The 25,685-nt window shown below is 44.5% G+C and overlaps 1 protein-coding gene across 1 annotated transcript in view; it reads right to left on the reverse strand.

Moving 5' to 3' along the window:
* Svep1 (sushi, von Willebrand factor type A, EGF and pentraxin domain containing 1) overlaps nucleotides 1-25,685 on the reverse strand; it is a 170,883-nt gene that overhangs the window by 35,745 nt on the left and 109,453 nt on the right. The window contains exons 25-36 of the mRNA XM_052176534.1: nucleotides 24,090-24,247; nucleotides 21,081-21,282; nucleotides 17,336-17,511; nucleotides 15,316-15,440; nucleotides 14,081-14,204; nucleotides 12,628-12,798; nucleotides 11,497-11,670; nucleotides 10,907-11,026; nucleotides 7,850-8,026; nucleotides 7,549-7,633; nucleotides 6,061-6,252; nucleotides 4,745-4,912 (exon numbers count right to left, since the gene is read on the reverse strand). Coding sequence (XP_052032494.1) covers nucleotides 4,745-4,912; nucleotides 6,061-6,252; nucleotides 7,549-7,633; nucleotides 7,850-8,026; nucleotides 10,907-11,026; nucleotides 11,497-11,670; nucleotides 12,628-12,798; nucleotides 14,081-14,204; nucleotides 15,316-15,440; nucleotides 17,336-17,511; nucleotides 21,081-21,282; nucleotides 24,090-24,247 — 1,872 coding nt within the window. The remainder of the gene's footprint in view (nucleotides 1-4,744; nucleotides 4,913-6,060; nucleotides 6,253-7,548; nucleotides 7,634-7,849; nucleotides 8,027-10,906; nucleotides 11,027-11,496; nucleotides 11,671-12,627; nucleotides 12,799-14,080; nucleotides 14,205-15,315; nucleotides 15,441-17,335; nucleotides 17,512-21,080; nucleotides 21,283-24,089; nucleotides 24,248-25,685) is intronic.

Below are 25,685 nucleotides of genomic sequence, written 5' to 3' on the forward strand. Positions count from 1 at the left end.
AAAAGCCGCTCGTTAAACAGCTTCGTGTTAATGAGAATAATAGAAAGCAGCAGTGATTAATCTTATTTCAATTCATAACAACTACTGAAGACCAAAGCTCTTGTCTTAATAGATCCAGTAATTCCCTTTAGAAGCTTCTATGTGAGAAGAATCAAAAGATGGAAACTTGGTGAGGTTTTTATGATGTCATTAACCCTTCCACACCTCTGAGTTTCATACCAACAAATGTCAACCTAAAGGTGAGAAGAGAGAGGAGAGAGAGAGGGGGGGGGGAATGGCCACCTGTCTATCTGTCCTGAAGCACCTGCTTCTGGCATTTGGGGTGCTTATAAAAATTTCAAAAGCTAAATGTGTGGGTAAAAGGTAAATTTGCGTTGGTGAGTTGGATGGAGCTGCTTGCTTCCTCCAGATTCTGGCCTCAGTCATTCTACTCTGGTCTCTTGAAGTCCTCGCCTCCTCCCTGTAAACCTGAGAATGTATCTTATTCCCATGACCCAGGGAGAGGCTCCTTCAAAGCTCACTGGCAGTATAAAGTTAAAATCAACCAAACAACCCAGCAACAGCAGTCCAGCACCCATCCTTATGGACAGTTGATGGAGTTTGGTGAAGGGGAAGCGGTTTTCCTTAAGGGCATGATCCCCGTAGGCAGGCCATGCTCCAGGGAACAGTTCCATACTCATGCATGCACGGGCAGCAAAAATTGGACTCAGTGGGTGGTAAAAACCAAATCAAAGGCGAGGCCATGAAGTTGGGAGGAGGGTTTAGGGAGGAGGGATGGATCCTAGAGGACATGTGGGGAAGAATGAATGCGATCAAAATTGCATCATATGCATGAGTGAAATTCCCAAAGAACTAATAAAATATTATTTCATATTAAAATATCAATAGTGAGACAAGGGTAAGACTGTGTGCATGTTCATGTATGTTCAGGTCTGGGTGGCTTATATGGTATGGAGGGCAGAGGGAAGGCAAGCTTGAGACTGGAAAGGAGATCAACTCCACCTGCATGAGTCTGAGAGCAGCTGTGGATGGAGGAGACAGCAAGGCAGGCCACAGTGCCTAGAAGTCACGGCTTGGATACAATGATGCTATTCTTAATATATCAAGGTTGTGCTACACAAGCCTCAGGGAGGAGCTCAGGATGGAGGAGATGGCAGGGCAGGCCACATTGCCTACAAGTCACGGCTTGGATACAATGATGCTATTCTTACAATAACGAGATGCCAAGGGTGTGCTGCACAAGCCTGCAGGAGGAAAATAGAAATGGAAAAGACAGAAAGAGGACAAGGACAGATTCCTGGTTCAGGCTCTCCCATAATCTGCAAATCCTCTCTATATACTTGATAAGATATAACAGAAATCAATTTAAGTGCATAGTTGAGCTAACCAGGAAGGAAATGTTTTCCACACGAGGCAGAAATTGAAACCAGCAAAGCAAGCTTGCCAGTGAATTCTGTGGTTGCTTTGGAGTAGACAAAGAAAGGAACCGGAGAGGAGAAGAAACACAGCCTCAGACTGAATTAGTAACGGGGTGTCTGGCAGGAATCCACATCCTGGACGGAGGTTTGTTAACATGGTGAACTTGTAAAATTTGGTCTGTCCCTGTGTCTGCAGAGATGCTGGGTAGAAAAATGAGGCAGCTGCTAACTACAGATCTGTGCCCGATACAGGTTTCATGTTAGAATCCATACTACTTGCACTGTATGCAAAACCTTTCAAACTGATAAATTAATGCAAAGCCGAGAGCCCTGGGGTAGCTGGTTGAAAAGAGACCAGAAAGCCAGACCATGAGGGGTTGTTGTGGACACAGTAAGCCTTTTTTTCTGTAAGGAGAGACTCTGAAATGGCAGCCCACACTCAGGTGTCTTAGGGTTACTGTCACTATGATGAAACGCCATGACTAAAGGCAAGCTGTGGAGGAAAGGGCTTATTGGGCTTACATTTCCACATCATTGCTCATCATCCAAAGTCAGGACAGGAACTCAAGCAGGCCAGGGACCTGAAGCCAGGGGCTGATGCAGAAGTCATGGAGGAGTGCTGCTTACTGGCTTGTTCCTTGGTGCTTGTTCAGTTTCTTATAGAACCCAGGACTACCAGCCCAGGGATGGCACCGCCCACAATGGACTGGGCCCTCCCCCATCAGCCACCAAGTAAGAAAACACCTTACAGGCTGCCTATAGCCTGATCTTGTAGAAGTATTTTCTCAATTGAGGCTTGCTCCTCTCTGCTGACTCTAACTTGTGTCAAGTTGACAGAGAACTAGCCAGGACAACAGGCACGTTTCCCCTACCATGAAAGGCTCAGCATAGACAAGGCACTGCAAGAGTAGAGCTCTGATAAATGAGACACTAGAAGAAAACTGTTGGCATGCTGGTTTTAACAAGCAGCTATTGTTGGAGTATTGAGTGGAACACCAGGGATCAGAAACCAGAAAGAGCAGAGGGATAGGGAAGGTTGATGGGAAGGTACTAGGTTACAGGGACATAGGAGTCAGGTTGAGACTGCAGGTAACAGCTGTGCACATTTCAATAAGCTACAAGACATAATTTTGGAAGAAATGGCAAGTACATGAGTAGGTACATTTAACCTGGTGGAAGAATGGCCCAGCATACGCATGTTCAGCCCTATTAGGTGATACCCCGTTAATGAGTATAATTTTTAGACTTTCATGTGTCAGTTTTTAAAGTATCATTTTAAAAAATAAAACAATTACATTGTTTACTATCTTCTCTGTCTTCCTTCCGTTTTTTTCCCCATGTCTCCCTGCTTTGTTTCCTCTCAGACTGATGGCCTCCTGTTACATATATATGCATAAATATACAAATACAACCTGCTGAGCCCATTACATGTTGATATATGTAAGATTTCAGGGCAGATCGCTTGGTGTTGGATAACCAATGAGGGGGCTCGTCCCTCGGTAAGACTAATTCTCCCTCATTCAGAATTCTTTAATTGCCTGTAGTTCTTTGTCTGGGGGTGGGCCCTGTGACAAGTCTAGCTTTTGCTTGAGTAACGGTCTTGTTCTTGTTCTGGCAACCACATTGTTAAGGTATTATGGGTGCAACTTCCTGTCATCACCAGGAGACTCACTATCACAGCCAGCTTCCTAGTCTGTTGGCTCTTACAGTCTTCCCACCCTCTCTTCAGTTGTATGTTTTAAACAAATAGATTTGGAGTTCCCCGACAGCTGTTTATGATTGGACTCTCTGCTTCTTCCTGACTGATGGAGTTGTCGCCACCTGCAGGCAGTCACATGTAAGTTACACCTTAACTGGGCCAGCAAGGTCACTTTGAATTTTGGTAACTTATTACTATCTTGCAAAGCTAAAAATACTAATATTCCATGACCCAAGCTACAGTTTGAAATGTCTAGGCTAGGGATATCCCATTTTTCCAGAAAACATTAAGGAGGACAATGTATAACTCTGCTTTTATATGCAAATAAAATGGGAGCACATTAGTGTAGAGAAATTATATTACTGTAGAGAAATGAGTAATTTAGAGATCTGTGACTTGTGGTGAAATGACTATTCACTTGTTCAACCATTGTAGACAATTCCCTCCTGTATTATGGGCAACCAGCAGGGGTCCATCACTTCCTATGATAATCATTTTACAATGCTAAAGTCATTGTTACTGTTGTTTTAACTTAGGATTTCAGAAAGTTCTTATGTCAGTGTTTGAGGCTCAAGGTTTCGTCAAGAACATCTCACCATGTAGTGCTGGTGACAGAGCCTGGACTGGTGACATGAGACACTTCTCTCTGATATCCAGACACCTGCATGCCCTTACTCCAGCACCAATTAACAGCTCCACTGTTAGCTTTCTCGATGCCCCCTGCCCTTGGCTAAGCCTAGGACAGTTGAGAACCACTACCACAGCGAGTCACAGAGAAGACACGCTGCTTCTCCAAAGGCACACATCTAAGGCAGAAATCCAGGGAGCACTCTAGTGTGCAAATGCCAGGGATGATGAAAATATTGACAAGAAAGTGCAGACTGAGAAGAAACACAGCGTCCACAATGGAGGGTGACTCGGACGGCACTCGATGCCTTGGCGGCCTGAGACCCTAAGCAGGCCACCACCGGTGTGCATCTCTCCCTTCCCTTTGCTTCACAGGACTCTCCTGACCACTAAACGAGGCCACAATTAAAGCCTTTTGCAACGTGTTTACCTGCTTTGCCAAATATCAACTTTCAAGGTAAGATTATCAAAATGAGAAACCAGAGCCTCATCTTTTGTTTTGTTGTTTTGTTTTGCTTTTTTTCTTTTTTGGATTTGGTTTTTCAAGACAGGGTTTCTCTTTATAGCTACTGCTGTCCTGGAACTCACTCTGTAGACCAGGCTGGCCTCGAACTCAGAAATCCACCTGCCTCTGCTTCCCAGAGTGCTGGGATTACAGGCGTGCGCCACCACCGCCCGGCATCTTTTTTTATTCCCCTGCTGACTTACCATCCTTATATCATGATGTTTGTGGATGATCGACAGACACACACCTGCTTCCATGGCTTTTCCACGTTCTTGGTTAAAGTATAAAGATACTTTGTATTGCATTGCTCTTTGTCTACTCTCTGAATCCTAATTTAATAATTAGGACATTCCAGGGAGATACTGTTTCCACCGGGAAGCATGCCTCCTCTCTGCTCTTAGAAAATAAGAGTAGGGAGCTCTCTGTCTTGGCTGTCAGAAGCTTCATTTTCCGACCTTGCTGCTCTGTGCTCCCCTCCTTACAGGCGTTACTTACCCCTCTTTGCATGTGTAAGCTACTGTGTTCCCAAACGTGAAGTTGCTCCCAGTGATGACAGCATCCTTGAGGATCGGAGGCTCTCCGCAGGAGACAAGTTGACAGCTAGGTGGCGCTCTGTCCCAGCTGCCAGAAGCTGTGCATTCCAGGATGGATGAGCCCTGTAAACTACAGATAGGAGAGAGGGCTCCGGTCATTCCTCTCACCGGGTGACTGTTTACTCCATGCACCGGGTGACTGTTTACTCCATGCACCGGGTGACTGTTTACTCCATGGAGAAATAGAACTTGAAGAAAATGCAGGCTGAATGTTGAGCTTTAGTGCACGAACTAGCAGTTCTTCACATTGTTATTGCTTTGTATGAGTGTAAAAAAAAAATTACAGCAGCCAGACCATTTAAAATAATGAACGGGTCAAAAAACGTAACAACCACTCGGTGCAAAATTCTAATCTAATGTGTTTACTGGTAAAGGGGGAACTCCAGAGCTTCTGACTGGCAGGTTCCTGGGGTGAGAAGGGTTAATAGCTTAATTATCCAACTGGAAGCTGGACACCTAGACAGACAGGTGGTCAGAGTCACCAAGGTCAAAGGGCTGAGTTGCTCATGACCAACTGGTTGTCCTTTGATTTTACAAGCCCTGTACCCATGACATAGCTTGCCTACGTGCTCTGACAGTCTTGATTAGTTCTTTAAAAAAAAAGCCTTTTGTTGTTGTTGTTGCTGCTGCTGCTGCTGAGAAATGTGAGGTCAGAGGATGACTTGAAGGAGTCAGTTCTTCTCCCCCCCATCCCCCCTATTCCCCCCAATTAGGCTTGGACGCAAGCCCCCTTATGCTCTGAGCTATCCCACTGGCCCTTGATTCTTTACTCCTATCCACTTGAACTGTTTCAGTTTAGAACCTGATGAATACATTTCGTGGCACAGTCTAACACACATACACTCGCACACGCACATATGCACACACACATATGCACATGCATATGTACACACACACACAGATGAACTTTTTACAGAATTAAGACCCTTCCATGCTTTCTTGCACAATGTCATGTACTAATAAGCTTGATTATCTTGATACAAAAAAGCTCCACTCCCTTTAGAGCCTGAACGCTCCAGTGGTTGAACTGTGAGAACTTCTAGAGTCAGAGATGGACAGTCTCCCTGACATCCGCTGTAAGCCAGACTCCAAGAAGCACACACATTTCAGGATATCCCCACTCTTATAGACTTGGTTTGAAAGTCGGCTAGCTCATCCACTCAGGCTTAGGAACAGCAGGAAGGCTGTAGGAAGCAGGGCAGGTGTCCACCCCGTTACCTGTATCCGTTCTCACAGGAGTACGACGCAATGGAAAGGTAGGTGAGCCCGCTTAAGATGTATTTGCCGTTATTTATGTTCTCAGGCTGGGGACACTTCACCAGCTCACACACAGCAGAGGAAGGACTCCACGAACCACTAGCAAGGCATGCTGACTCTTCATCCCCAGCCAAAGTATAGCCTTTATCACACCTAGAAAAGACAGAGGAAAGTGACTGAATGCGGATAGCTCTATTTCGCACACTTTAAATTCGTGTGAGTGTATGATGTGTGTATGAGCATGGCTCGTGAGGGCAGCCATGCACATGGCGTGTGGTGCACAGGGAGGCTGAAGGATAACCTCACGAGTTCTTTCTTGGCCTTCCATCTTGTTTGAGGCAGTGTCTCTTTGTTGTTTGTTGCTGCCTTGAGTGAGCAGGTGTGAGCGTTTTGGGGAGTCTCTTGCCTTTGTCCTGTCTGCCCCCATCTCCCTGTAGGGCCATGAGGATTACAGATGCACGCCATGGCACCCAGCTCCATCTGAATCTAAAGACCAGAGCTTGGATCTCAGCACCTACATCAGCAGTTCATAATCTCCTGTAACTACAGCTCCAGGAGATGTGATGCCCTCTTCTGGCCTCCATAGGCAACTGCACACGTGGAGTATATACTCATTTGAGCTCTGGGGATTCAAACTCAGGTCCTCCTTCTCCTTAGCCCTAATTTTCATTATATTATGTGTACCAAAACTCTTAAAAAACAGTAAGGAATTTATGTATTTTGGGATTTTTTTTTACATTCAAATAATGATTCAAAATTGTATTTTCTACAAGAGTGAATGTTGTATACCTTCCCACAGTAAGCTCGAGTAACATGCAAAGGTCAGATGTAAGAATTTGGCTTGTCTCCAATGTATGCCATGCATAAATAGCTAAAAGCAGAAAATTCTGGGTCTAAAAGTGATGTGGGCTAAGTCCCTAGGCTATAAGGCTTGGACTCGAGGCTGGTTAATAGCCAAGGTTATCCCTTAGTTGGAAGTGCCTTCCACCATGGTGCCTCAGGAGCATGCCAGTGACAACAACAGGCTATTATTGGTCAGGATACTTAAGGATATGATGACAAAGAGGTTATCAGAATTGATTTCTTTATACTATACTGAATTGAATTACTTTAATAATAATAATAGTAACTCTCTGGGGAGACTGGAGAAATAGCTCAGAGTTAAGAGAGCACATTGCTCTTACAGAAGACCAGAGTTTGGCTCTCAGCATCTACATCAGCAGCTCATAACCTCCCTGTAACTCTAGCTTCAGGAGATCGGATGCCCTCTTCTGGCCTCCGTGGGCAACTGCACACATGGGACATACATTCACCCAGACACCCAGACACATAAATTAAAAAACAAAAATTATTCAAAACAAAGCCCTTTGAATTGCTTTCTCTTTCTTGGTATTCTACTGCTGGCATGCTGTTAACTACTGCACTGCACCTTTAACACTAGACACTCACCTGTACACCACCTTACTGCCATATGTGAACACGGACCCATCAACACCACCATTTTCAGGAACAGGTGGGGCACCACAGGAAATGGCTGGAGGGAGGGAACAAAGAGTGTGGTTGTCTGAAACTGTGCAAAGCCCTCTGAAAGTTTAAAGCTTCTAGATTTTATCCCCTTGTCATGTTTAAGCTTGAGTCCAATTCCTGGCTTTCAGAACAGAGACTGACATGACCTAGAGCTTACCATGTCAACCATTTTATTGTTTTAGAACGGCCCCATGCAGTGACCACAGCCATTTTCTCAGTGTACCTTCACAGGATGGTCTGAGGTGATCCCACTCGCCAGTCTCCAAACACGTGACTTTGTTCACTCCCACCAGCTGGTGCCCTTCTTCACAGGAAAACGTGACTTCTGCACCCACAGTGTAAATCTCGCCTGAAGAGTGGCCATTTTCTGGGTTTTCTGGAGCCTTACATTTTACAGGTTCTTAAAGGAAAATTTTTGTGGATTAATAAGTGGTACTCACACGACCACACAAAGTCTCAAAAGGAAAGAAATCTACAGCAGGCAAGGCAACTCTAAAGACAGGACGAAGGCTTCTGAAGAGAGAGATGCAAAAGCCAGGGACTTGCTGGACACTGGCCAGATGGGACATTTAATGGGCACTTACACATTAATGTTTTAAAATGAATTAGTTTTATTGTTTTCAAATAGTTTTATTATTCTATATGATATGTACACATCTACATGTTGGTATGCACACCTGAGTGCTGGTGCCCATGGAAACCAGGGGTGTCCGACCACCTTGGAGCTGTATTTACAGGTAGTTGTGAATGGTTCACAGTGGCTGCTGCGAATCAAACTCAGGTCCTCTGCAAGACCAGTATGTGCTCCTAACTCAGCCATTTATCTATTCATCCCAAGATGTGTGTGTGTGTGTGTGTGTGTCTGCCTGTCTGCCTGTCTGTCTATGCCTGTATGCGGGTGCCCATGGGAGCCAGAAAAGAGCCCAGATTCCTTGGACCTGGGTATACAGGCATTTGTGAGCTGCCCAAGGTGGGTGCTGGGATCTGAACTTAAGTCTTATGATAAAGCAGTTCATACTTTTACCTAACTGTTGAGCCTTCTCATTAGCTTCTAAATAATAATATTTTGAAGTAGAAACAAGTACTAAAAATATGGAAATTGTATGTGTCTGTGAAGATAGTGATCCAATGGTGAAGTGGAGATGCTGTGAGCACGTCTCAGAAGCCGCCCCCCCAGCCCCCCACATCTCACTTCAACCTTAGACACAGTAACACATAGCAACCAACTTGGTCTCAAGCTGATGTAAAGATTACACAATCCTGATTGCTGCCAAGCCTGATGACCTGAGTTCCATCTCTGTGCCCCACACGGTAGGAGAGATTCTTACAAATTGTCCTCTAACCTCTGTCGCATAAGTAACACAAATGGGGGATGGAGGGGAGGGGAAGACTGTGTTGATTTAATGTCTCTCAAGACCATTTGGACTCTGAATAGCAAGTGTTTTGTTTAATTATTTACTTAATACTACTAGATACCTAGCAAGAGCATGCGCAGCAGTTGCTTCATGTTTAGCTATCCTCAGCCCTTTAAGGATTTTAAAGGAACAAAATGTAATTATAGGATTGGATTTTGGAAAAATAGCCATAAGGGAGCAGAAAAAAATAACATCCAAATGTTTATTATTTTCCATAGCAAATATTATCTGATGTTATACACAGTGAAACATTACTTATGATAGATGGGTGAGATGAATTATAAAACAGAAATTAAAATTATATTCTCAGACTCTTTGGAGACACGAGATTATAATAACTAAGTCTTTGTTTCCTATCAGGCACAAGACACCTCTTGAAACTGTTTCCTGTTCCTGTGGTTACTCTTGGGGCCACGGTCTGCATTTGCAGGATTATTTTCCCTCTCTTTGAGTGGGGATATGTTTTACAATGCTCGTATGCTTTATCCCATTTAAAACCCATCTTTTTAAGGAGAGGAAATGCATCTAAATATGATATTGTCCTGGGAAACTTTTGCATCTGGCCCTCACAGAGTACAGAGACAGCACTTCCACCCTTATTCCACTCAGTGTGAGAGTGGAGAGTAATATGATGGAGGTGGAGACTTCCGGCGTTCTCTGTAACCAAGGAGATCTCTGTGGAGTGCTTAGTTTAAGTTTCTATTTCTATTGTGTGACTCTTCTACTCTCTGCTTTCGCAGCTGCTACTGGTTCCTATTTCTTGATATTGTCACTGTTTCCTTCCTCTCTTGCCCTCCCACCCCTGAAACAGAATCCGCCTGCTTCATCCGTCTGCTTCAAGTGGTGTCACCATACTTTGTGGGCTCCACAGCCCGGTGTTTTGACCCCCCCTTTAAAACATCCTCTTTACTGTCTTTCTCATGGTGTTCTCCCAGTTACGCTTGTAACAGATTTAGGAAGACATTAGTGAGTTGAAGGCCAGTCAATATTCTCAAAGCTACCACAGAGGAGGGTGATGTGGCCAGGCAGAACGTCAGTTTCCCTCAAAGATATCATTTTGTGTGATGGAGGCAGAGGAAAGAGATTGTTGGGCAAGCCTAGAAAAGCTTCTTCCTTGCTCTGCTCGAGGCTAAATGATATTTCTAAATCTACTGTTTTTCATTGTTGCAGCTTCCTAAAACATCTGACAATACAGTTGGCTCAGTTTTGTGCTCCAGAGTGGGAAGGCAGGGGAGGTTCGATGCTGATTAAGAGTATCTTGAGGTAACCCAATCACAAAAGAATACACATGGAATGCAATCTCTGATAAGTGGATATTATTAATTAGCCCAGAAGCTCTGAATACTCAAGGCACAAATTGCATAACAAATGACTCCCATGAAGAAGTAAGGAGAGGGTCCTGATCCTGGAAAGGATTGATCTAGCGTTGGAGGGGAATATAAGGACAGAGAAAAAGGAGGGAGGTGATTGGAGAATGGGTGGAGAGAAGAAGGTTTATGGGACATATGGGGAGGGGGGATCCGGGAAAGGGGAAATCATTTGGAATGTAAACAAAGAATATAGAAAATAAAAATATTTAAAAAAATGCAGAGAAACAGAAAAAAAAAAGAAAATGTTAGTCATCGTCTGACAGATGCAGGCTCAAAATAAGTTAATGTCCAGGCTGTCTATCTGTCAATCTGTCATCCTTCTTGTTAAAAAAAAAAAAAGAGTATCTTTAACGGCTACTATGTGTCCTTCATAAGGATGCCGCCTTCCTCCTTCATCCATTCACTCTTTGAACATCACACTCCCATCTTAGTTTAAAATAACAAACCCTTAAAACACATGCTTGGATGAAGCAACTGAGATAAGAACTTCAGTACCTGCACAGTTTTTCCCATCTCCCGTGTACGGTGGGATACAGGAGCATACGTAGGATCCATTGGTGTTGAGGCAGGAGGCGTGCTCACTACAGTCAGAGCCGACTGCACACTCATCAACATCTGAAACGGAGACAGCTCACAAATAGTCCAGCGAATTCATTCTTCTTATGTGTCCAACATCTGTTTTGCTTTTAGGTTGCTACATATCACATAATACATATAACTATATGTATTTTTTATGAAGTTTAAGTGAAACCATTGTGATTATTCTGCAGATGAATAATAAAATCTACAACTTCCTTAATTGGTACGCAGAACAGGGATATTTAATATTGGACTTGACTAAAGTGCAATAGTGATGAAGGTCAGAGAGACCCTAAACAAGCAGCAAAGGTGGGGGCATAAAGTGAGGAGATTTGTAGAGGCCACCGTTTTTTAATATTGGACTTGACTAAAATCGAGGAGCACCTTTAGCTCCGCTGGGAAGAGACCTAGCAAAGTGATGTCAAGAGAGCCTTAACATTTGTGATAAGTGTTTCCCAAAGCACATGAATGTGACTTCACACAGCAGTTGCCAGTGTTGGTCTCACCGAGACAGGATGGTGAAATGCCGTTCCAGCTTCCGTTGTCTGTGCAGAACATCCGGGAATCACCCAACAGGTAGTAGCCATTGGTGCACTGATAGGTCACTGTGCTGCCAGCATGGAAGTCCTCGGCTGAATAGAAGCCATTTTCCAGGGTGGGAGGCAGCCCACAGCGAATGCCTGGAACACAGCAGCAAGGACACAACTGCTGTTGGAGCGAAGAACATCTGGCTTGCATGGCCCTAGTTCCATGGTAACTGCCTTAGGTAGCTGCCCTTATCCTACTCTATACAAACCTTAGTAACCAGAGTGTTCCACACTGCTTGCCACACATGCGCTCTCAGCATGGGGCACATTGTCTGGTTCTCAGTAGGCATCTCATTCATTCATTCATTCATTCATTCATTCATTCATTCATTCATAAACATCTATGGCACCCTTACTAGCCATTAAGCACTGTCCTAGGCGCTGGGCTTACAGCAGTGAACTGAACAGATGGGACTCCTGCTCTGTGGTGCTTCCTGTCTAGACAAGAAGGAAATGGATGCTGTGCCAGGTGACAGCTCCTACTGTCTTTTTATGGCAGTAGTCTTGCCCTACAAGTCTCCTCACTTCATGTCCCACCCCTGCTGCTTGCTTAGGGTCTCTTTGGCCTTCATCATTATTATGCATTATAAATAAGCATTATTAGATGCATCTGTCCCCTCCTGTCTCTTCCTCCAGTATGTAAAGATGAGAACAGGGCCAGCATCTTTAGAACATGTATCAACGTGCAGCTAAAACTTGTTGAGTTAATAAATGAGTAGGGGACATCAGCTCAAGACACCTGTCCCTCTTTCCTCATCCAGCGATGGTGCACCTCAGGGTGGCTCTCCACCCTACAGGGTCCTCATTTCACTTGTCTGGAGTTCCTTGCCAGCACCTCAGATGCATTTGTCAGGAGTCTTTTTGCATCCTCATCACCCACCTCCCGCAGGGTGCCTGGCTCGGTCTCTTAGGGCCGGGGCACAGACTGGATGTCTGCTGCATTTGTGGCAGTATATGATGAGCATCTGTCTAGCATTTCTCAAGTTCTCATATGGGTCCCATAGCTTTCCAGAACCACCAAGTGGGTCGAACAAAGGTTAGGTTGCTCACGTTCACAGTGAGGGAGTGGTTGCGTCCACTGCCCTTGGTTCAGACAATACTGCACAGGATTCCCAACCATCTGGAAGCCCGGATCACAGAACAGACTGACTTTGGAGCCCGGCTTTCGATCTCCTGATGCAGGTCTCAGGTGAGGCACGGATCCTTCTAAAGATGGGCAATCTGAGGACCAAGAGTACAGGTGCAGTGCAGGTCAGACACACAGCAGCAGGGCCCCAGGAGTCAAGGGGCTCAACCCTTTTGTATCAGCTGGAAACTGGCTTTATTCAATTAAAACAAGTTACTGCATATCCCAGTCACTGACAAACAAAATGATAAGAGGGGAAAATCTTATTTGAGGGCTGGAGAGATGGCTCAGTGGTTAAGAGCACTGACTGCTCTTCCAGAGGTCCTGAGTTCAAATCCCAACAGCTACATGGTGCCTTACAACCATCCATAACAAGATCTGATGCCCTCTTCTGATGTGTCTGAAGATGGCTACAGTGTACTTACATACAATAAATAAGAAAAAAAAAAGAAACAGACAAAAACTATTTTTTTTAAAAAAATCTTATTTGAGTCATCAAACAATTTTTCTATTTTCAAAAGAATTCTCTTTGGTATTTTAAAAAGGACTTTTTTTTTTTTGAAGACAGGATTTCTTCCTGTAGCCCAAACTGTCCTGGACTCATTCGGCAGACCAGGCTGGCCATGAACTCAGAGATCTTCCTGTCTCTGCCTCCCAAGTGCTAGGACTAAAGGTGTGTGCCACCACTGCTCTGTGGGTGTTTTAAAAGGAACAAATGGCATTTGGGGATCGTAGGGTACCATTCTTGTACCTTATCTAAAACCATGAATTCTGTGCAACACTTTAAAAAGTCATCTAAATGTATTGACTTCAGGAAATAGTTTCTATTATCCAGAGTGAACGTTCAGTGTGTGGGTGGGAACAGTCATTGGTTTTTATCTGTTCCACAAAATTAACTTCATCGCAAGAATAAGCAAAAACAGAGACTGAAGAGGCAGCCTGGTGGTTATCTTGTAGAAAACCCAGGTCCATTCCCAGGACCCACATTGAAGACCACAACTACCCTTGACTCCAGTTCCCGGGGATCCAGTGCCCCCATCTGGGCACCAGGTACTGTTGTGGTGCACAGACATGCACGCAGGCAAAACATACATACAAGAATAAAAGTTAAAAATCTAGGAGAAAAATAAAAAGACCACAAACCCAGAGTCTCCCATCCATCTTTTAAATTTAAATTTATCTTTATCCTACCCAGCTATTTGATCCCTGTTATACAGAAAGAATTTCGATACTGAAAACACCCTTGGATGGCCATTAGTAGCATGAATCTTATTCATGCTTAAGGGGAAGATTGGCATGTGCCATGTCAGACCACAGGAGAACAGAACATTCCAGAAGAATCCAGATCTGGCAAAGGTGGAAGAGAGAAATCCTCACCGGAGCAGAATATGCTGCTGGAATCAACCTTCACCTTCCCCGTGATCCCTGACAGGAAGTCAGGCCATGCTAACACGTTTCCCCGACCGAGTTCCTCTGGGCAGGAGCTGGCCAGCGACTTCACCTGTGAGTTTAAAGCATGCTTTCAGATAAACCTGCTAATATGGAGTGTACACATCACACTTAGCCTTGCTGAGCCAGCCACAGATTGTTGTGGCAGACGTGAAAAGAAGCATATATTTATATAGTATGGTCGCAAAGGCAACAGGGAAGTTTCTTCACTTTCCAACCTCCATCATTAAGTCTCCCCAATATTTCTCTCACTTAAAAGAGTCACAGTGGCCTGAAAATTTGAAATTCTTTGCATAGAGTTTCTTGTCTAGATGTTAAGGTTTGTTATGGTATATTCCCCCCGCCAAAGATATTACTTAAGCTGCGTGTGTGTGTGTGTGTGTGTGTGTGTGCACGCGCGCGCACACACACACACACACACACCCTCTGTGAAGTATATGAAGTGCCCAGAAGAGTACATCATATCCTCTGGAGCCAGAGTTACAGGCAGTTGTGAACTATCTAATATGGGTTCTGGAAACTAAACTTGGGTCCTTTGCAAGAGCAGCAAGTGCTCTAAACCACTGAGCCATCTCTCCAGCCATGTCTGTTCTGAGAGTGAATATTTATGAAGCCATTGCCATGAGGCAAAGAATCCCACAGATGTGTAGGTAGCCTTTTTGTTGGTGACTCCTGCCAGACTCTGTTCTGTAGATGTTGTTCCCTCTCCTTTATAGTTAAGAAAAATGAAGTTTAAGGAGATGGAGCAACATGATTGAAAATCTGCCAGGAAGACTATGGTTAAACTGGTGTTGGCTCTCAGGCTGTTGGACTTGAGCCTGGCTTGAAACACAAGTCTATCTGCTCCTGTCTGTGGGTATTCTTACGTCCATTTCCAGTCTAGTCAGGAAAACCTGAAGTATGACTCTTTATGATTCCTTCCAACTCAGAAATTATAATATTTTTATAAAATGCTCATTCCTATTTATGTCAGGATAACACCAAGAAACTTAAGTGGGAATCGATGTGAATAACGCCCAACTAAGAGACCATGCCATCCAATATCGGGGATCAATCCTAATTAGGAGTCTACAAGCAGACATGTCATCATTAAGCTGTCCATGGTTTTACTAGGTTTGTACCTTTGCTTCTCATTACTGTCATACACTGAAAATGGAATTGACCTGCTGTGGAGACAGGACATAGTCCCAGAGGTTGAGCTGGCTTATGGAGCCCACAAAAGACTCAGCCGGGTTGAATCCCTCTCCTTTTTTGTCTTGCTCTTGTCCAAGAACTAATGCACCGCCACCTAGAGAGAAGGAGAAGGTGCGGTGAGAATACAGAGCTGGAAAGCCACCCCAATGGTTTGTTATCCCCCAAATGCTAATTTAATAAAATGCAGCTAATGCAAATGTATGAACCTGCCATGGGAAAGCTGAACTAGGTTACTTTATTGTATGGCCCAGAGACAAGGACAGAGTGGAATTAAGCTTATCCGGACAGTCAAAGTGTGAGTCCACCAGGCTCCAGTGCAAAGTCCCTATGACTCCCTGCCTCTGGTCTTAGAGTTTCTTCCATCGTGGATGCCTTTCTCCTCTCTCTTGACCAGTCAACTCTGCCGTAGCCTTCAAGGCTGGCTTGTTGAATGCAGCGGGCATTTACACAGCTCCTCATGACGTGCTGCCTACTCTATCAGGGTGGGAACTGTCCCAACAGAGCAGAGAGCTTTTCCACATGGGGTGGGGTTGTGATTCTAAGAGAAGACACACACGTAAAATACATTCTAGCATAGGACAGCAAGTACAAGAATAGAAATATGCAGAATAGCTCCCCCGGGAGAGAGAGGGAGGGTGGGGTGAGTGGATGGAGGGATTGTGAAGACATGCTTGACTAAGAGTTAGCTTTGTGCAGATAAAAGATGAAGGTTTCTGGGCAGAGGAGTAAGATGCCAAAAGGAAGATGGCTACACGGTGTGTGGGACTGAGGTGACAAGTGACTCTTCACCACCGTTGATCTCTCCAGCGGTCTGTGTGCTAGAGTTTATAATGGGCTGCACCCACTACATCTGTGTGCATTCTCTATAAGTAGGACAGGCATCGGAAGAAGGTAAAGAGGAGAGTTGTGAGTCTGAGGACTGGTGTGTAAGCAGAGCACTACAGGGAAGTTGTGGGGTCTGTGGTGGCTTCCTGTTCAAATAGATTTCATAGGGAGGCATCTATTGTTAGAAGGAGATTTTTTTCTTTAAATTTTAATTTTTGTTTTGTTTACTTTGAGACAGTGTCTCACACAATATAACTTGTTTCTAGAAGATACTGGTTCATTTTTAATATTTTAAGATATTTTAGTTGAATTTTATTTTACCCAGACACCATTTTATGTATTGGATACATGAGGAAAGTGAAGGATAATGATGCCCACATAGCTCTTCCATTACTAAACCTCCCTGGAGTGACTTTAGAGGAAAGATTGAATTCTACTTGACAAAGGACACAAAAGCTGGAAAATGTGCCCAGTGGCTCAGCTGATATATTTTGTCCCCAAACAAAACTGAAAGCCTCCTAAAAAGTAACAAATAAACAAACAAGTAAGCCAGCAATCACTCATCCCAGGCTAGTTTCAAACTTACTATGTAGCCAAAGGTGGCCTTGAACTTCTGATCCTCCTGCCCCTGCTTCCCAAGAGCTACTATTACAGGCATTTCCCACCATGCCCTGGCTCAGAACAAACTATTTTAAATTTATTGAGAGTGGTTTCACCAAAGCTTTGTCAAATATTGTCCTAATCTTGTAAAACAATCACATAATTAAAAGATCAGTACTGGAAATTGAACCTATGGCCTCTCATAGAACAGGCAAGCGCTCACCTCTAAGCTGTGTCCAACTACATGGTTTTCAAAAGCAGCTTCTATATCAGGATACCAGTAGTAATGGCTTGCTTAGAACACAGCTTAGCAAATGCTCCTGGACCAGCTTGCTTCTTGGTCAACCCAAGATTTGCAAAGGCTTCTCTTTTATAGTCATGCAGCTCACCCAGGGAAAAGCATTTGGTATCTTACAGTCTAGATGGCTGACAGATGGTAAAGGAAAGACATAATTGTGGGTCTTTGTCCGGAAGCAGTGACAACTAAGTTGGCCAATGCCATGTTCATGTAAGCATGACCACCTCCAGAGTCTCATACACATGTACTCATTTTGCAAAACATACCAGGTATGGCTTTGCCAATGGAGAGGCCGGTACCACCGTCAGAAAATTCCCCATCTATATAGACCCTCCAGGCTCCACCAGCACTTGTCCATGTGATTGCAATATGATGCCAAATACCGTCATTTACAGAGGGGCAGTTGGTGATCTTTTCCTTTCCATTCACATAAAGAACCCAGCTGTGGAGAGAAAGATTCCAGTCAATGGTCACAATATATGATTCATTCTCTGGGGGCACATTCTCTTTATCATGTTTGTGGGTTTGCGTGTGCATGTGTGTGGTGTGTGTGTGTGTGTGTGTATGTAGTACTCATGTAATCCATTAGTCATTCCCCCTCCATCTGATAATATTTTAGAAGCACATCTATGTTAATAATTACATTAAATTCTAGGTCAATATAAACACTGATGAGCAAGGAGAAGTCTTGGGATGAGCCAAGATAATTGAGACAATTCACCATCCTTTGAAAAATCAAAAACAAGTGAGGGTTGCTGAAATGTTTGATGCCCTTCCTCTAGAATACACGTTTTCTAAGACCAGAAACAAACTTCAGATGTCCTTAGGAGCTAAGTCTGCTTCAGGGTTTATACTATTGACTAGGCATTTGTGTTCCCTCAGAATTTGTGTGTTCTAGCAATCTGACAGTATAAGAAGAGAGGCCTTTGAGGTGACTAGGCCAAGGAGAAGACAGGGGCCTCTGAACAGGAAGGGCTGTTGTAATTACAAAGGAAATCAGCAGGAACCCCTTGCTGCTTCAGTCTTTGAGGACACAGAATACACCTGAATAACATCTATGGACCAGGAAGGCGCACTTCCTAGAGTCTGGTTCTGCCACTGCTTTGATCCTGGATTTTTTTATATTAGCCCGAAGAGAGTAATACAGTTGCCAGAGTGGTCACATGGTAGCCAAAATACATATGTCAAAATAAAAAGAACCACAAGAAGTTTCCAGAAACCTTCATCGAAGTAGCGTAAAGACCGTGAACAGTTGTGTAAAGTGTCCAAAAGCAAACGGAGACAAAGAAATGACCATGGGGAGTGGAGGAAGAGGGGAATAAACGTCTTCTGTAGGACCAAGAAAGGCAGCCTCGTTTCTGGTTGAGCTAGGTTTGAAACCCCAGTGACCCCGCAGGTGACCCCACAGGGGATAACCCTGCAAGGGAAGATAAGTGTTTGCCACACTCCTGGACACCAGGCTCCTGACACAAGGCCACAGTTCTCTATAATTCTGTGGCCATCAGTCACATAAGGGCAACGCCCCAAGGCCCTCTACAGGTAGAGGATGTGACCACAGATCATGTAGCCTCAAGACAGACCTCCATTTTAATGAGGTACTTGTCTTAGTCAGGGTTTCTATTCCTGCACAACCATCATGACCAAGAAGCAAGTTGGGAAGGAAAGGGTTTATTGAGCTTACACTTCCACACTGCTGTTCATCACAAAAGGAAGTCAGGACTGGAACTCCAGCAGGTCAGGAAGCAGGAGCTGATGCAGAGGCCATGGAGGGATGTTTCTTACTGGCTTGCTTGTTTAGCCTGCTCTCTTATAGAACCCAAGACTACCAGCCCAGGGATGGCACCACCCACAAGGGGCCTCCCACCCTCGATCACTAATTGAGAAAATGCCCCACAGTTGGATCTCATGGAGGCACTTCCCAAATGAAGCTCCTTTCTCTGTGATAACTCCAGCCTGTGTCAAACTGACACACAAAACCAGCCACTATAGCACCTAAAGGCCTGAGGGCTTAGCCAATTAAGCTCTCCTTCCCAGACACTCCTTCCTGCAAAAGCTATTTAACCCCAGGCCTGCCCTGAGAAAGTGGGTACAGTTTTACTCATCACAACCCTCCTCCACCATGACAATAAATGCCTTAACAGGTGGACTGCCTCTTTTCACCGGATCTGCTGTGGGGAGCAACGGAACAGGCCTTCATCTAAAGAGCTGGTCTAATCTCCCACAGAAGGCCTCTCAGCCCTCCCAGCCATGGCTGCCTCCACTAAGCCAAGCTGGACCTTCTCCTCCCCACAGGACCCAGCCGGCGCTCCCCTCTTTTCTCTTTCAGCCTCAGACTACATCCAGCCCTTGGGCCCCCACTCCGTTCTCAGCCTGAGAATCAGATGGTCCTGGCCTCTCTGCAGGCCTGGGGACCCCCCTCCACCCGGCGCTGGCAGTCCCTGGGGACCTCAGACTGTGCTCTCCCACCCCTGGAGTGGGGTCTGCGGCTTCCAGACATGGCCTGGTGCCAGCGTTGGGTAAGCAAGCACTGTCAAAACCCGTGTCCAGCATTCTGCCTCCACAAGTGAGCGGCCCTAGTCCTGTGGCTGACCGGACTTGGGACACCCCATAACCCCACAGTTTTCTCAGGCTTTAGCAACAATATTCATGAGAGGAATATTCTTGCATCAGCTTGCGGCTGTCTTTTTTCTAGATTTTCCCCCTTTCCTCTCTTTAGCCAAGCAGGCAGAAGCTTTATGTACAATTTACCTCAAGTCTTTGCAAAGGCCTTACATTTCTGCCCACTAAAGTTCAAGCTGACTAAGAAGAACTGTGCTTGATGAGATTTTTACCAAAATAGTGAACCTCCCCAGCTTGAGAAGATCCTGGTAGGTCTCTGGGTCTTGCAGCCTGCTCATGAGGCCAGTGCTTTACGTGAACCTGAGAAGAAAGCGTCCCATGGAACACCATCCAGCCTAGCCTGGGTTTGCAGTCTCTCCAAGGAATGCACATGTAGAAAAGAGTTGGGGTCTTCAAAGGACCCCAGGGGCCAGGACGGTGGACAACTCAGTAATAACCAATATGGACAGGTAACTGGTATCTGGGCCTGTCCAGGTCTGTGACTCTTCAGAAAAACTCCAGGTATAAATGGAATGACTTCATAGGCAGTGCAGAGGGAAGGACCCTGACATTAAATTTAATTTCTCTTGAGGGAACTAAGAATCATACTAAGTGAGGTAACCCAGTCTCAAAAGATCAATCATGGTATGTACTCACTAATAAGTGGATATTAACCTAGAAAACTGCAATACCTAAAACATAATCCACACATCAAATGAGGTACAAGAAGAACGGAGGAGTGGCCCCTTGTTCTGGAAATACTCAGTGTAGCAGTATAGGGCAAAACCAGAACAGGGAAGTGGGAAGGGGTAGGTGGGAGAACAGGAGGAGGGAAGGGGGCTTATGGGACTTTCGGGGAGTGGGGGGCCAGAAAAGGGGAAATCATTTGAAATGTAAATAAAAAATATATCGAATAAAAATATTAAAAAAAAAGAATGCCCCCCCCCCTGGTTCCCTGAGACTTGTGCTGGTTCTCAGCCCATCTGTCTCCACAGACAAGTGGGACAAGTGCTGCTGATGTTAACATCTGGATGTTCTGCGGTATAAAGGGATCAGTCTCTTGAGAGTTTGACCTGACCTTCCCATGATATGGCTCGTAGGCAGGACATCATTTAGTCTTTCTGAAATTTTGGTTTGCTCTCTGTTGAAGAGGCAGTATTCCTCAGGGCATTGTTAAGATCAAATAAAACAGTACCCATGAAGCTACACCTAACTTACACGTGAACAGTTATCACCAACATCTGGCTTTCCCATAGAACTCATTCAGATGTTCTAGTTGACTGTTGTCATCCGTTTCTCCATGCTCCCTCCTCCCCAACCCTAATGCCAGAAGGTAAGCACTGAGCAGGATTCAGTTCTAACCTGGCATCATGAGAAGTCCTCCCTGCCATGTCCGTTCCAACTTCTGCTTACCCATTGTAATCAGTCAGGAGGAAGGTGTTGTCTTTGTCGCCCTCAAGTGCATAGGAGATGGGCGTCCCGTAGTTGATGACATCAGAAGATTTCATCCAGAATGCGCAGGTTACGGCATGGAGGGTTGGAAGCACTCCATCGAGCAGGACGTACCCGTAGATGCCAGAAACTTCAAAATCCAGGTTAAAACCTGAAGGCTGTTCTGCAACAAATAAGGAAAGTGTGCAGAATGTGGTATTCACATACACTTTCAGTTGTCCAGGGAAAGCAGCGGGCAGGAAGCACCGATTCCAAAGACACTAACATCAGGAAACATGAAGATTTGAGAAGTGACTTAAAAGTTAAACAATGAATACTTACTTAAGCTGTGAAAGGAAGCTGAAAAATGGGCTGGGGAGGTGGAAAGGTTGAGAGGAGAGAGAGAGGTGGGGGGAGAATTGATGCTGCAGAGGAAGAAAGAGGCTGATTCAAGGGCAGCATCCTTCCCCACTCGGGATCTGTCTTTTCCACAGCAGAAGAACAATCCAGCTCTTTCCCCATTCAGCTCTGCAAAGCCTACTCTATAACTAAAAGGCTTAAGCCTCCTGAGAAAGTGTTGGGAACCAGAGAGCTTGGCTCAACGCCTCCAGCTGAGCTGTTTGCACAGGTTTCTTGAGAGCAAAACATCCTGTGGCTTAGCTTGATTCCTGCCTGCCTGCCTTCCTGCCTGGTGTGGTACGGACTTCCCAGGTGCCTGACCTATGGCTGTAATTGTTTTTTCTTGTTCCCTTCCCTGGCCTCTAGTATATATATTGCTGGTCTCTCAGTAAGGCTTTTGGCATTCTCCTTGCAGAATGACCTGTGTCTGTGTTTTTTAATCCCCCAGGCCTACTAAGCCTGATACTCGGTACCATGGCAGGGCGGGCTAGGATCGGGGGCTTCCCGATGTAAGGTTTCCTGAATAAACTGCTTTGAGAAGAGTCTCCTGTGTCGTCTCCCTTATTCCGCTGGACGGATAATGGCGGCAACAAGAAAGCAGACTGGCATTATTCTATAGACTCGCTGACCTACCTGTCCATCAACCTTCACTTCCCAAGCCAAGTGGCTTTTTAAAGTGTTCCTTGTGGAACACATGGAAGAAATACAGATTTTACATGTAATCATTAAAGGTTACACAGTCTTAGAGGAGAGTATTTTGGTTTGTTCACTTGTTTGAATTCAACTTCATAATACGGTAAACATGGTTAACAACAGTGCATTGAGCAAAATTGCTAAGGGGGTACGTTTTAGTACTCTTACAACAAAATATGTGAAGCAGTTGGGCTAATAGATATGTTAATTAGATTGCTTTAAATATTCTACATTGTATTTATAAATCATCACATGTTCTTTATATTCCATAAATGTATATACTTGGAATGTCTCAACTTTCACTTGTGAAAATACCATTAAAAGTAACAAAATTAGGATTGGGGCGATGGTTTAGTGGGTAACGTGCCAGGCATGTGTCCTTATGCAGGCATGAGGACATGATTTCCTAACACTTAACACCGACATTAAGAGCCAGACATGGTGACCTGTCTGTAATCCTAGTGGAGGTGGAGACAGGAGGATCCCTAGGGCTTGCTGGTCTTCCAGACTAGACAGTGAGCTCTTAGTTCAATGAAAGACTCTGCCTCAAAAACAAATAAGGCATAGAGCAGTTGATATTGACTTCTGACCCCTACTCTCACATGTACGTGCATGCATACACATGCACAAAGGTATGCATGCATGCACTAACAAGACCACAAAGAAGGGAGAAAAAGAGAAAGAAGGAGGAGGAATGATCATCTGGTGTGTGGCAGGGCCTGGATGCACACAGTAAAACCCCAAATTTTAAACAGGGAAATGTGGACTCCCCCCCTCTGTCAAAGTGTTTTCTCCATTTCTCTCTTAGATCTGTAAGCTGTGGCTTCCTAACGCATGCTGTTGGGGATAATGACAGCAGAACCTAGTTTATTGGTGGCTGTGAAGATGAAATATGTACCAAGTGCCTAGCAGAGCCTCTGGAGTACAGGCAGTATATGACATGGGTAAAGCCTGCCACTGATGGATTAGTATTCTAAGTATTGCTAGTAGTCATTCTGAGCTAATAGACACCTGTCTCACACCTGAGTTCACACACAACTGCCCCATACCTGAGTTCACACACACCTGTCCCACACCTGAATTCATACACACCTGTCCCACACCTGTGCTCATACATATCCTTTTCACATCTGAGCTCCTACACAGCTGTTCCCAAACCTGAGGTCATATACACCTGTCCCACACCTGAGTTCACACATACCTGTCCCACACCTGAGTTCACACACACCTGTCCCACACCAAGTTCATACACACCTATCCCACATCTGAGTTCATACGTACCTGTCACATATCTGTGCTCATACATATCCTTTTCACACCTGAGCTCCTACACACCTGTCCCACACCTGAGTTCATACACACCTGTCCCACACCTGTGCTCATACATATCCTTTCATACCTGAACTCTTACACATCTGTCCCACACCTGAGTTCATACACACCTGTCCCACACCTGTGCTCATACATATCCTTTTCACACTTGAGCTCCTGCACACCTGTCCCACACCTGAGTTCATACACACCTGTCCCACACCTGTGCTCATACATATCCTTTCATACCTGAACTCTTACACATCTGTCCCACACCTGAGTTCATACACACCTGTCCCACACCTGTGCTCATACATATCCTTTTCACACTTGAGCTCCTGCACACCTGTCCCACACCTGAGTTCATACACACCTGTCCCACACCTGTGCTCATATATATCCTTTTCACACTTGAGCTCCTACACACCTGTCCCCAAACCTGAGGTCATACACACCTGTCCCACACTTGAGTTCATACAGCTGTCTCAGACCTGCATTCATACATACCTGTCTCACACCTGAGTTCACACACACCTGTCCCACACCTGTGTTCATACATACCCTTTTCACACCTGAGTTCATACATACCTGTCTCACACCTGCGGCCAGAAAATCCTGGCTGACATTTACAACTGTATGAGTTTAGTTCATCCACGCAGGTAGCCTGGTTCCTGCATGGATTGGACTGACACTCATTGATGTTCAGTTCGCAGTGTAGTCCCGTGAAGCCTGCAGGACATTGACACCTGAAAGAAAATGAAATGCAACAACAAGAGACATGAGAGGATTCATTAGAGAAACCATCACCCCAACTTACGACAACCTTATTTCAGAAGACTTAGGGGGAAAGTGCTTAAATTATTTATTTTTCCCATTCATCTGTTTGTGATTGAACCCCTTTAAGACACTGTATCACAAACAGAACAAAATAAAGTAAAAAAGTGATTCTGCTCTAAGTGTATGCATGGTTAGTTGGAGAGTTTATGAATTCTGAGTTCTTTCCCCATGGAAATTCCCAGTAAAATATGGATAGCACTGATTCTACTCTAAAGCCTTTTTATTTATTAAGCCAAGGTTATAGCAATGACATATGCTGGTGTCCTTCCCTCTTTACTGAGTTTGCTACAGCTGTTAAGCCATTTGTGGACATCCTGCTGTCACTGAGTTGTGGGGTGGGATTTTTCAAGCTCCTTCTTACTCACTGCGTAAGGATCTGTGGTCACAACTGTTTACACACCACAACAAAAACATGTATACAATAGTGACAAGTGATGAGCATTCCACTGTGAGATGGGGAATCCAAGATGGGGGTTGGAATTATAACCCCACAGTGTCATGGGCCTGTCCCCCAGAGTCCTGCGTATCTACCTCATGTCATTTACTGTAGAAAATCACTGCACAGCTGCTACAGTCCTGTGCTCTGTGCTTATGACAACAATGCTCTTGTGGTGGGTGAGAAAGCAGTCTCTGGTGCATTCATGTTGTAGACAGTAAGCAGCCATTGTGCAGATGAACCAGAGCAAACACATCTACTTGACAATGTTTGAAAACAATGTAGAGTGACAGATGATTGATGGTGTGTACCTAAAACCTAAAACCACGCTGCATATTGCTTACTGTAATTTAAGTAGTAATATATAAAATGAGTTCTATATGTCTATATAGAATATATATTCTATATAATATACAATATAATAAATATGGTATTACTATATATCTACATAGAATATATTATATATGGTATTACTATATATCTACATAGAATATATATATATATATATATATATATATATACACATTATAAACTCTTAATGAGTTCTATTTGTCTATATAGAAACTTCAGGACTACTAGGAAAGTGTGTGTGTGTGTGTATGTGTGTGTGTGTGTGTTATGTATGTGTTTGCAAACTGGAAGGAATACAACTTCATCTTTAGAACTTATTCTTTTAAAGCAAAAGGTGTGGATTAATTATGGCAAATATTAAGGTTTGCTGACCATAAAGATGAATGAATGTTCTTATTATTCTTCTCAGCTTTCGGCATGGCTGGAGGTCATAATGTCAGCACTAGCACATTCACCTTGAGCTGTCTTTGACGTTGATCTGGAGGTGACTAGTGCGCATGCACGCCACTGGAGGAGTTTAGAAGGAAATCTTAGAGTGCAGGTCATCTTGACTGGGTCCC

Source organism: Apodemus sylvaticus, chromosome 3, assembly GCF_947179515.1.
Source record: "Apodemus sylvaticus chromosome 3, mApoSyl1.1, whole genome shotgun sequence".
Lineage (NCBI taxonomy): Eukaryota > Metazoa > Chordata > Mammalia > Rodentia > Muridae > Apodemus > Apodemus sylvaticus.